This window comes from Ruditapes philippinarum, unplaced genomic scaffold, assembly GCF_026571515.1.
Source record: "Ruditapes philippinarum isolate M1 unplaced genomic scaffold, ASM2657151v2 ctg1155_1_1_1_1, whole genome shotgun sequence".
NCBI classification, from domain to species: Eukaryota; Metazoa; Mollusca; class Bivalvia; order Venerida; family Veneridae; genus Ruditapes; species Ruditapes philippinarum.
The window spans coordinates 214,770-228,143 of record NW_026855202.1 but is presented as its reverse complement, the minus strand read 5'-3'; the positions used below and the strand labels follow the sequence as shown (position 1 = coordinate 228,143).

Below are 13,374 nucleotides of genomic sequence, written 5' to 3'. Positions count from 1 at the left end.
GTCGCACAATAAACGACGCAAAGTTAGTGGACGAACAGGACAGAAAATATCCAAATGACATCGGGTTTCCGGTTTCACATTTTTCGGGAAGACGCGAATTCATGTTGACGCGAAATAATTATTTTGGACATTTTGCATCAAATCCGCGAAATAAGATTCTCGCGAAAAATAAGTGTTTTACAGTATTTATATTTTCTGATTGCAAGCAATGTCAGCCTATGAAGCAAATATAAAGTCACATGATTTTGCTTAAAGATATACTATACTCAAATTTTATATTAGAAAATACTGATAATTGCTACACAGTCTATTTATAAATATAAAATAAACATGTTTGGACTTCATACAAAGTAGATATGTTTAAAACTGTGCACACTATAGGTGGTCACAATATGAATATACAGAGTCATTAAATAAATGGGCAGTTGTTTTTTTTAATGTGGTCTAAAATCACCCGACCTTAAATAGGGAACGCAGCTTCTCATACATAGTTTATTTGTTGTTGTTTTGTTTTTTTTTAATTCAAATTAGACATATTTAGTAAGAATTTCATAGATTTCAATAAATTTCTCTGATTAAAATATTGTACTCATGGATGAGCATAGTATACCTTTAAATATGCCGACCCATTAGGATCTTATCTATATCTTAAAACCTTTGAGACAATCAATGATGTAGTCTAAATCATGAAGAAAGATATGTACTGTTTTGGTTTTTTTTTATCAGCAGACTTATGGTATACATAGGTGAAAACTCAATTCTGAAATAATCCTGAAAAAAGTGAAAAAGCTGTTATTATTCAGCTATTCATTTACTGGTTTTATGTAGGAAAAAAGATGGTTTTGGGAAATCTAAAAATCCCGAATTCAGCAATAATTCTGAAAATTTTTATTTGTAACTTCAAAACACAATACTCTACCATCACTACACTAATGATGTGCAGTTATTATAATGTATAACAAAGCAGAAAATAAAACGTCAACACACCTGGAAAATTATCCTCGCCTTTACTGGCAGAATTTCTTCGGCTGTTTCTTCCTCTACATGCAGAAGAGTGCCTTCGTTTTGTCAGAGGTTTACTCTCTGGCATGTCACCTTCATTTTCATCATCACCGCCACCTTGTTCTTCCTTTGTACCTTCCTCTTTGTCATCTACATGTTCTTCTGTCTCATTTTCCACTTCATTGTTCTCATAATCATCCTCATCTATCATATATGACAGTTGTAGGTTAAACAATTGTAACTATTACACTATCATAAAAGTAAACTGCCAAAGTTTTATTGGTTACAAAACTTATCAATATTTTAATGTATCTAAAGTCTCTATAAAACTCTGTCAAGAGCAAATGAGTTGAATGATTCAACCTAGGCTGTTATATAAGCCACTTGCAAGGAACAAGTAAAATTATGGTGTTATGGCGTCTTCACTCAAAGATAAACACTAACACCAGGAAAGCAGAAATATATAACCCAAAATGAAAATTTGCATATAAACTTTTCAGTCAGTATTTTGAAATTTTCCACAAAAGATGATTAATGACTTCATATGTTCTGGCCAATTAAAAGATGTAACAGTCCATTTAACCTAAGATATATTTAATGTGATACGGGTTAATAAATTTTTTTTGTTATTTTTAAATTGAATTTTGAACAAATAAGTAAATCCAATTACTGTCAAAATAGTAGTCTGGGTCAACTTCTTCCTTTATTTCTGGACTTTCAGACTGGGAAGCTACTTTCACTTCCTTTCTTGCTGATCTGGATTCTCTTTTTGTCTTCCTAGGATCAGTCTATACAAATAATTATGTTGATGTTTAAACAAATTTTCCAAGCTTTTGAAAAGCAGCTCATATGTATCTTGTACAAAGATTTTTCCTTTATTCAGTTTAATTTTACCCTTTTAGATAAGCTTTCAATGAAAATGAAAATTGTGGTTTGCAATCTTTGAACCCATTCAAAATATTTTACTTTTAAATACATTTTCATGAAAATTAGCATGAATCTGGAGGTATGTTGCTTTAATGCTTATTTAAACACACAATCAAAAATTCAATATTTCATTTTTTCCTGTATTAAAGTAAAATTTTAGAATTTACAACAAAAATTATGTAAGACATTAGACTAAGGTAATTTGCTAATAATATCTAGAAAGTTCATAAAGTTACCTTATCCATTCCCTTTGCTCTTTTCAGAAGATTTTTATCAAAAGCAGATACTGCAGCCAATGCCATTGTATGAGTCAATTTACACAGGGAGAACATCTGTTTCCCTTTCTTACGTTTCACAGAGTTTACCATCTCTTGTTTCTGACCAAGGTGTTTCTGTGTGCCCAGCTTTTGTAATATCCTCTCATCCTCGGCATCCAATTTCATTTTCTTCACGAACAGTTTTCTAGCTCCGTACTTATGCTGACTGGAATACTTCACATTATAAGGTATCTTATCCGGAGGTGGCTTATCCTCGTCTTCATTGTACACATCACTCTCAATTATAGCCAGATCATCAATTTCATACTCATATTCCATCATTTCAGCCTCTTTATCTTCATTACCACTTTTCCTTTTGTTTGAATAATTCACCAGTTTCCTACGCTTCTTTTTAAGATCCAGTCCAATATCTTTTATTTCCTCTGGATCAAGGTTTTTCACAAGTCTTTCTTCAGTTTTCCAGTGAACTTTACCAGATTCAGAAATGTTTAATCCAGTTGCTTCTTGGATTTCTTCAGGGTTATGAAATTTTTTCTTCCAACCTTTAATCTTCCTTATGTCTGTGGTTTTTGTTGGTGTTTTGGATGGAGATTTTTCAGGTGACCTAGGCTGCCTACCCAGCAACATGTCTTCTAATTCTTGTTTCAACAACTTTTGATACTTCATCAAACGCATGGGGATTCCACGGAAATTTTGCTTTTGTTCATCTCCACACTTCACATCTGTCAATCTTCTTGACCCTAAATCATGCTGTCTTTCTTTCATGTGTTTCAAATGAGCCATTTTTCTGAGTTGCGTTTCTGTCACCCAATCCAATTTCTTCTCAAGGGATACATGAGCATTCAAAACAGATTCAGTGGCAAAACAAACGAAAACATGGCCATCTACCTCATCTATATCTGGTTCAGCTTTCTTAAGTTCCTCCTTAATATTCATTTTTTTACCAGACTTCCCATTCCGTTCAGTAGCATTGTGTACAGTGTTTTGGACTGAACCCAAGTTTTCTTTATTTATATCTAGATACTCATCAAGCTCATTACAAGTGAAAGCACTTTCTTTTCTAGAATCTGCTCGCTCCAGCTTGTACAGTATGTCTAATGGCTTTGGCTCAACAACATTATTTATAGTTGTTAATTTCGGTTTTGTTTTCTTCTCGTCAAAAGTTTCTTTCAAAGTCTCAAAACCAGACCGGTCAACACCTTTATCCTCTTCCTCATCATCAGAGAGAATTACAATACTATCCTCTGGTTTAGTTTCTGAAACAAACATAACATCTCCATCATCTCCATCTCCAACCTTCTTACACATGGTTTCATTTCCTCTCTGTTCACTTTCACTATTGTCTTTTTTTATATCAGATGTTACATTATCACCAACTTTCTCTTCTTTTGAATCGTTTTCATTTATTTTAGTCTTTTTTAAGGTAAGCCCAAACATTTCAAATACACTAACTGTTTCAACATTATCTTTTACATCCACACCTTTGGAATTTTTATTATCACTTACCTTATTGATTTTTTTTCCTGAATCTAATTCAGTATCACAGTTTTTGCTTACTTTTTCTATTTCTTTATCACAAACAGACTTAACATCAGACTTTTCCATATTGTCAATCAAATCAATGCCCGATTCACCTGACTTGCTTTTATCACTCTTTACTTCTTCAAGCTTCTCTGATGTGTCATTTTTATCATCATCAAACGAAGAATCAAGTTGTTCTGCTGAATCTTTTTCATCACTTATTTCACTATCTTTAAAGGAGTTTTCTTGAACATCCTCAAATTCAATTATTGTTTTGTCACTATCTGTGCTTGTATTTACATCTGTTTCATTGGAACTTGGAGAAGTTTCTTCAGAATAATACTCTGTTTCAACTTTTCCAAGCAATGCTGTCAGGTTATCATCCTTATTTTTCACTAAACTATCTACTTTACTGATAAGGTCATTCAAACCTAGACAACCAATTGTTGATGAGGGATATTTGTATTGAAAGTCACTTGGGAAAGGCAATTTGGATTTTTCTATAATAACTTTAGTAATTTGGTCATCAAAATCTAATTTTTTCACAGGACTTGGACTGTCATCACTAGGTCCAGACATGGATTCTATTTTTTTCTTTTCTTTTTTAGGTGAAGCACTATTACTTCTTGAGCGAGACTTTTTCTTTTCATCTGAGCAAGTTTCTTTGTCCTGAGATTTTTTCCTTGGAGATTTCTTATCTTTATTAGTAGATGCCATTTTCTTTTCTGGTGACTCTGACTGTTTATTTTTCTTCAAAGGTGACTTCTTAGATGATTGCTTATTTAACATTTCAATGTTTCTGTTTACCACATCATCAATCACTTCATCAACATGAGAATCATTAATATCTATGACCTGATTGGTTTCTCCAATATCACTCTTTACATCACACTCAATTTCAACTTTATCTATCTTTGATTTCTTTTCATTTCCCTTTTTCTTAGCCTTAGGACTTTCCTTTTCATCTAAATGTAATTTGGGAGACCTTTTCCTTCTTACAGGACTTGGGCTTTCTGACGATAACCTTGAATTTTTACCAACAGCAAGTTTGTCATTATCTGATGAAATTTCTTTTAATGTAGCAGGTGAATTTTCGCTTTCCCCTTTCTTTTTCCTTGACCTAGGGCTTTTGGAGGTTTTTCTGTCATCTTTTGATGGTGTTATCACAATATCTGGGGTAGCATTTGTGTCGCCACCTGGATTAGATTCTGATATTTTTCTCTCCCCTTTAAACGGCATTGATTCAGCAGATTTTGGTTTTCTACCTCTTTTCTTTGGTGAATTTGTTTTTTCTTTTTCTGCTGTATCTTTAGCACATGCAGTATCACCTTGGCCTGTATCAACAGTTTTACTCTTGGGTTTTGCATTTTCTGTTTCAGCAATTTCTGTTTCAGAGATAAGAGAATCACCATGACTTATATTGCTATGTTTCTTGGTCACTTTATCCTCTTCATGTCTAACTGCTTCTTTCTTCATTGCAATATTTCCCTTTTTCTTAACCTTTACTGACATATCAGGAACCAAATCATCCTGTCTAGCAGAAGTTTGAGCTTTGCTATCAAGAGAAGATTTTCCATCAATGACAGTGTCTTTTGAAGGTTTTGTGTATGTTGTCCTTATAAAAGGCGAATCTTTAGTACCAGAAACAGTGGCATTATTGCGGACTGGAGATTGTCTTTTCGGTGACCTTGCTCCTACTTGTTTCATTTTAACAGAATATCTTTGTTCACTTAGTTTTGTAGAAATTCCGTTTTTGGTACACTTTTCTGTTTTTAAACAATCTTCCAAACAAACGACAGCCTGCTTACATTTTAAGTATTCTTTTTTTGTTTGAAGTCCAAAAGATTCTAAATCATCAAACTTAACTTCTCTTGGAATTTTGTTCAACACAACTAACAATTGTTTTTCAAAATCTGAAACTGCCTGTTCTTTGTAACAAGTTGGGTCATTCACAGTAGAAAGACCTAATAAATTTGAACTGTTGTTTGAACTTAATGAAGAACCTCGAGATGACCTGATTCTCGGTGTACCTTTCTTGTTATCTTGGATCTTTTCTACCTCTCTTGACTTATTACCAGGAATGTGTCTTAAGGAATATTTTTTGCCTGAAACAAGACATGAAAAGGTCTTAAAACATTAAGGCATGTCATTAATTTACCTATTAGCAGAACAAATACTGGTTGAAAAAGTAAATATAAGAAATTACACACCAACATAAGAATGAGTTGAGCAAACATTTTTCATTTATGATCAACTGGTTTGGAATCTATAAGGCTCTACATCAAGATCAGAAGAAACAGATGTCTTGGTTACAAAAGTTTGAAAGTCAACACTTAACACATGCAACAGTTGATAGTATGTTAGCAACATTTTCTCCCACAATTTTGATGACTCGTTTTATAATCAATAACCTAATAATGTTACAGAATACATCCTGAAAACAAGGTATTCATATCTATTTTCAATCTGTAGCTTTAGTACATCTATGAGATGAAGTAACATGAATTTCAAGATTCTCAAAAGAACATTTTATTGCCTAGGACAGCTTTTGTCTAATGAAAATCTTATTTGCTGTAATCAAAAGGTATCAAGTCTAAGGGAAACCACAATTTACTACTAATAAAAGGCATTTAGTTTTAGGAAAATCACATTTACTGCTAACAAAAGGCATTTAGTTTATACAAAACTTATTTTTGTTTGTGTAGAGCACTATAGGCTTATAGAATAGAGAGAAACATTATACCTAAGGAACATGTTAACACCTAAGAAATACATTAATACCTAAGGAACATGTTAATACCTTAGGATTATGTAATACCTAAGGAACATGTTAACACCTAAGAAATACATTAATACCTAAGGAACATGTAATACCTAAGAAACACACTTTCAAAACTGTTCCTAGAACCAGGCAGTACTAAGCAATAGAATTGGGAATGGCTGCTATAAATGTGTTACAATATTATCACAATATTTCAATTGTATCACATACAGCATCATGATACTTACATTTAGACAAAGGGAATGCAGTTTGTAACTTACAAAATTTTGTAAATTAAAATCTACTTAATTTATCTTAAGTTATGACTGTTCTTGTAATGATCAACTGTATAAATATACCTGTACATTAGTTTAAATTTACCGTTTGTTTTTGTTGATGAAATAAAACTAGTACAAGAATCTGTTCTACTTTTCTTCACACCAGTGTAACACAAAGTCTCACTGAAAAATGAATAGTTTATGAAAAATAATTGAAACTATACAATAAACATATTTAATTTGGTATTATCCAGCTGTATTGAAGAAATACTGGATGTTAGAGAAAGTCAAAATAAAATACCATTATTCGCACAGTACTATCTACCTAGGGTTATAACTATCTGATGAAACATTTAAACCAGATTATTCTAACAATCAAGATATGCTATCACTGTATGAGATATTCTACAACCATCATCAGGTATAACTTGTGTACAAATTTTCTACATTCCCACAAATCAATTTAAACATTCAAATTTCTCTAGTAAGATTCAAAACAACAGACATATATGCAGAGGGGTTGTTGTTTTTTTTTTTGTTGTTTCTGTTTTTTTTTTTTTTTTTCCGTTAGTGTGTGTTGAGTGGGGGGAGAGAGGTGGAGAGATAACACTTTTATCAACTCTGGTTAAAGCCCAAACACATCTAATCATAAGGATGTTTATTTAAGTGGAAAAATATAGAATCATCTAATAGAAGCAATGTGAAGAACAACAAATAAAACAAGAGAACATTTTTAATTACAATTTACAGTTTTACAGAACTTTACTCTGCAAAATCTTCCAGCAAATTTTTTCTGTATTTCTTAGAAATTCTAAATGAACTATTTTCCTTCTTAAGTTTGTATAAACTATGTTACTTAAGATGTTGAGCCACATTTGACCGCAGTGGCTTGTCGATAAAACAATAAATGTATAGCTACTTTACCATTTTAAAAAAATAGAAAGAACAGGACTCCGAAATATCGCCCAAAACTAAGACTAGATAAAACACTCAAAAATCTTTGGTAAGTCTGAGATATTACCTTTGTAAAGATTTTGAATTATCACAGTTACTTCCCTTGGCTTCAGCAGCTTGGCTTTTAAATGTACCTTCATTCTCTCTCATTTTACATACATAATGGCAGATTTTATTCACTGAAAATATAAAAATGATGATCATGTTATTATAGTTTTAGAAACTAAAACATAAGCAAAATATTCACACATATTTACATTGTCATTAATGTAAGATTGCGCGCTTCATACATATTCATATCTGATTTTTTATACACAGTTTTAATAGGTCCAAAATACAATGTATTACTTCTTAAGCACATTGATATAATCATCCAACACTGACACGTAAGTGTTCTACTTAATTGAATAATTCTAGCCATTTTATAAAGCCTCAAGGTTGGTTATTAGTTAAAATGGTGTCATAATGGTCCTCAACCCCTGTCTTTTTTTTTTACTATCAATTAATGCTGGGCCATATAAAAGCTCAGGCACAATAATTTTCTGATGTGAATCATTTAGATTTCAGTACCACAGGAAAACTTTTCCTATTCTTATACAAAGCTAATATGACATTTTCTGATTCTTAAAATCACTTATATGACATTTTCTGATTTTTATAAATCACTTATGTGTCATTTTCTGATTCTTAAAATCACTAATGTGACATTTTCTGATTCTTAAACAGTGTTCGAAATTAGCAGTAGTCCGATAGCCCCTGACTACTAAATTTCTTCTCGGGCTACCAACTTTTCACAGTAACAAGCCCGACCAGGCTACTGTATTTTCAGAGGCAATATAAACAACTGTTTTGAACAAATGAATCGTGCTAGTGAAATGTCTTTTGGGCTAGTGAATATTCCAATCTGGTAGTCCAACCAGCCTAGTCGATTCAAATCCTAATTTCTTACACTGCTTAAAATTACTCATGTGACATTTTCTGATTCTTAAAATCACTTATGTGACATTTTCTGATTCTTAAAATCATTTATATGACATTTTCCCATTCTTATAAATCACTTATGTGGCATTTTCCCATTCTTATAAATCACTTATGTGGCATTTTCTGATTCTTATAAATCACTTATGTGACATTTTCTGATTCTTAAAATCACTTAGGTGACATTTTCTGATTCTTAAAGTCATTTATATAAATCACTTATGTGACATTTTCTGATTCTTAAAATCACTTATGTGACATTTTCTGATTCTTAAAGTCCTTTATATGACATTTTCCGATTCTTATAAATCACTTATGTGGCATTTTCCTATTCTTATAAATCACTTATGTGACATTTTCCGGTACTCATAAATCCCTTATATGACATTTTCAGATTCTTATAAATCACTTATATGACATTTTCAGATTCTTATAAATCACCTATGTGGCATTTTCTGATTCTTATAAATCACTTATGTGACATTTTCTGATTCTTAAAGTCATTTATATGACATTTTCCGATTCTTATAAATCACTTATGTGGCATTTTCCTATTCTTATAATTCACTTATGTGACATTTTCCGATACTTATAAATCCCTTATATGACATTTTCAGATTCTTATAAATCACTTATATGACATTTTCAGATTCTTAAAATCACTAAGATGACATTTTTTCAATTCATAAAATCAATTGTATTGACAATCTACATGGCATTCTTTCACAATCTTGTTGTTTAATCTTTTTACTTTACACAGATAAGATGAGGGGCCATTCACTTAAATGAAGGAAAAATAAAACCATAGTTTTCTTTTTTGGCTATGGGGGAATAGAAAACTTGATGTTAATTGAATTTTAGGAGAAAAACTGCATGAATTTACAGAATTATCTCAAGGGAAAGCCACAACATTTAACAGCTCATGCTATAGCAGGAGAAAAAGACTTGATAACAATATGTTACCTAATGACATTTATTATCTACGTAGATGAAACTTTTGATTCTAGAATGTATACAAAATTTATCTTGATTTCATTTTTACCCTACACGACCATAATTTAATTGGAGGAACATTATTTTGATCTGACCGAGTTAACAATAATTAGATTAAAACAAGTCCAGACAATGTTGTATATAGATAATATTACTTCAAATTTGATCAATTTGTACTCATTTTAGTTTTGCTGAACACTATTTTTTGTAATTTTTTTGTAATAAAATCAATTCCTGTATCTTTACAATCACACAAGCAAATTCGTTGAATTTATATCCCCCGCCGAGTACTGGTTATTATTAACACAACAACTGAAGACATATATTAAGGCTTTATTTATTTATATATTAATCATGGCATAAACTGTAATATTCTTTGAACTTGAAGCCTTGTACCTTCAAACAAGAAGAATTTTTAAGTTTTCACTATATACATATAAGGAAAATCTATGACCCCCTGGAGTGGGGCCAATTTTGACCCCAGGACTAAAATTTGAACAATTTTGGTAGAGGACCTATAGGTTATATCATATACCAAATATCAAAGCTCTAGGCCTTGTACTTTCAGACAAGATTTTTTAATTTTGCATTTTTGAAACTCCTTTTCTGGCCCTGTGACCTACTTATGCAACAGACCGGAACCATTTGATCAACTTTGGCAGGGGACCACCCTAGGATCATTCCTGTAAAGTTTGGTTGCTGTGTGTCAAATACTTTTTGAGTTACATGCGACACAAGTTGAAAATTGCAAAATTTTACTAAGTCAAGGGCAATAACTCTAAAATTACTAAAAATATCCAGACGAAAATACCCAGGTGCACAACTTCACATGCTGATCAACATTCCCATAAAGTTTCGTTGAATTCCAGCCATTAGTTGCAGAGAACTACTCCGGAAACGAAATTCGGACGGACGGATGGACGGACGGACAACGCCAAAACTATATCCCCCTCCCGATTCCATCGGCGGGGGATAATAATCATAACTTTGTCTCCTTAATCTGAGGTAAAAGAATCATTTAACCTTTTTTATCGAGGTATTATATATATTACTTTATCACGTACTATCATGTTGAGACACATCATTTAATTATCATATACTATGAATGATAGTTTATAATGATACACCATGTTTACTTTATCAACAACAAAAAATTCTTAGTGGGACTTAGCTGTTTAACCCTGAATTCTTTTCAATGGCTTTATAAAAATAGCTAAATGTTTATATCAACAGTTTTGAAATAAATATTCTAAATTAAACAAAACAACAAGGAAGATCTTTTGATTTGTAGTTAATTAAAATTATCATATCAATGTTAAATTTTCATCACATTTTCTAATGGAATTATTTCTTAGTACAAAATATACATTTATAATTTATTACATATATTCAATTACAAATACAATTATAGAAAACAAAATCAAATAGAAACTGTCCTACTTTTATTTTTCAGTAAGTTTTAACACTGGCTCAAATCCAGCCATATAGCATTATTTACTTCCTGGTAAACAACCTAAACCTTTATCTTACACACAAACATAATAAAGTTATTGTCACTAATGTGTTGTACATGCTCATTGACTCTACATATATATCATTGCCCTGGATTAGGATAATCTATTTTTCTAAGCCCTTTTTATCAGAAATCTTTAAACTTCAGGGTTTTAACATATGTCATGTGTTTTTCTTGTAAAATGAAATTTTCAAACTTTACACTGTTTTAGAGTGTTCCATTCTTAAATGGGGAGAGGGTGCTTTCATAAAAAATAGAAAGATTACACTGGCTGTATAACTGTGGCATAGACCAGCCATGTATGGTTAATTTATCAGAGTAAGCTTCCTTGAATAACCTGACAGGTTATTATGTTACTCAATAATCATTGGTTCAAGAGGTTGTTTACATAACTTTCAGGTGTTTTTTTTAGCTAACATAAATTCTAGAAGACACTATAACATTGCTGTAGATGACTAGGTGAAAATAAACAGCTTAATGATTAATATGGAGGGATAAGACATTTGATTTTTGAAGTAGATAGTACATGTAGAACTTGAAGAATTGCCTTATTAATCATAAAGAATGACAGGGTTTTTTTTAATGGTTCTGTAACTGAGCACAGTAATCAATTTGTGAAGATTACATCAAAATCCTGAAGAACCTAATTCAAGATCATGATGTGGAACTTTCAGTTAATGTACATGCTGAACTTGCAGTCCTCTACCCTCATACATCAACATACATGTATCAGTAACCTATATTTTACATTTTTTTGTTAATATAGTAATGAAAGGATTCAGATAGGGACAGATGGAATGGACAGGGGGGCTCGAAAAGCCTTTAGTTACTTCCTTCCAATGGAATTATAATGTAGGGGTCTAATACAAAAGCTGTATGCATGACTATTCTCTGCGTTTGATAACAAAACAAGAGTCTGGATAATGTAAAAATTATCAAAAAGGAATATTTGATTCATAAAAATACAAATGATGTACTTGACATAGTCTTTGATATTGGCCATTAAAAAGTTAATTCAGTTCACAAAGGGCCTCATTTCATTTAAAATCCATTCTGTACATATATAGTAAGGGGTCCTTGTTTGTTTGTTTGTTTGATTGGGTTTTACGTCACACTGACACAGTATAGGTCATATGATTTCAGGCAGGAACAGGCACCTGAGTAGAACCACCGACGTTCCGTAAGCTAGCTGGACAGCTTCCTCACAATCATGAAAGAATCCAAAGTCCCTGTCAGGATTCGAACCCACAGCAGTGAGGGGCAAGTGGTCTGAAATCAACAATCTTAACCACTCGGTCACAGACGACCCAGTTAGGCCATCCTTAAAAAAATGTTTGTTTGCAGTAACGCGACCGACTCACAAAATTTGCCCCTACTCAAAATTTTTTTCATGGTCAGGATAAATTTATTTTTTTTTTGAATCAGAAAATTATGCCTTGTGCTTTGTTTAAATTCTTTTAAAGGTTAATAGAAGAAATAAAATGTAGGGCTTATTAAATTAGAATTCAGTTATCAATTTATTAATTGTTACCAGATTATCAAAGCATATATTGTCCTGCATTTTGAAATGCCATGTTTATTTGGGAGTACAGTTCAATAAAAAAAAATCGACCTACCTACCCACCTTGAAAATTCTGTGTCGGATTACTGCAAACAAACATTTTTTTAAGGATGGCCTTATGGGTCTTAGTTGTAATTCAAAAAGCGTAAATCAAGTTTCAAATAAATACAATCAGTAGAAATTAATGTTGCAAGCTAGACTTTAACTAAAACTTTTCTTAATTCATGAAGGGCCACATGAATCAGTGAAAATCCATGTTATTGGCTACCTTCAAATATGATCCCAAAGACATGTTTCATTTGATGTATCAAAGCTCCAATAGTTATGAACATTGATGTTGTACAAAAAACTTGAACCAAGAATTTGCTAAGATTATAAAGGGCTATAATTAAGATAAAATCTATGATAGTTATGGGCCTTGGAAAGTGTCATATACTTTGAAATAAATTGAAAATTGTATTTTTATGCTTTTTTTAGCCCGATTTGAGTGAAAAGGGTTTAAACGCTTCTCATTTTGCATCATTCTTTTTCTTTTACAATTTGAATAATTATTCTGGAAAAACAAAGTGTGCGAATGATCAAGAATTTTGCACAAAGATTAGTGGTCT

The 13,374-nt window shown here is 31.8% G+C and overlaps 1 protein-coding gene across 1 annotated transcript in view; it reads right to left on the bottom strand.

The window, feature by feature from the left end:
* The window catches only part of LOC132742472 (uncharacterized), a 51,038-nt gene that overhangs the window by 33,967 nt on the left and 3,697 nt on the right, over window positions 1–13,374 (bottom strand). The window contains exons 2-6 of the mRNA XM_060730903.1: window positions 7,789–7,900; window positions 6,871–6,950; window positions 2,166–5,833; window positions 1,673–1,790; window positions 988–1,206 (exon numbers count right to left, since the gene is read on the bottom strand). Of these exons, the coding sequence (XP_060586886.1) occupies window positions 988–1,206; window positions 1,673–1,790; window positions 2,166–5,833; window positions 6,871–6,950; window positions 7,789–7,871 (4,168 nt within the window). The 5' untranslated portion in view covers window positions 7,872–7,900. The remainder of the gene's footprint in view (window positions 1–987; window positions 1,207–1,672; window positions 1,791–2,165; window positions 5,834–6,870; window positions 6,951–7,788; window positions 7,901–13,374) is intronic.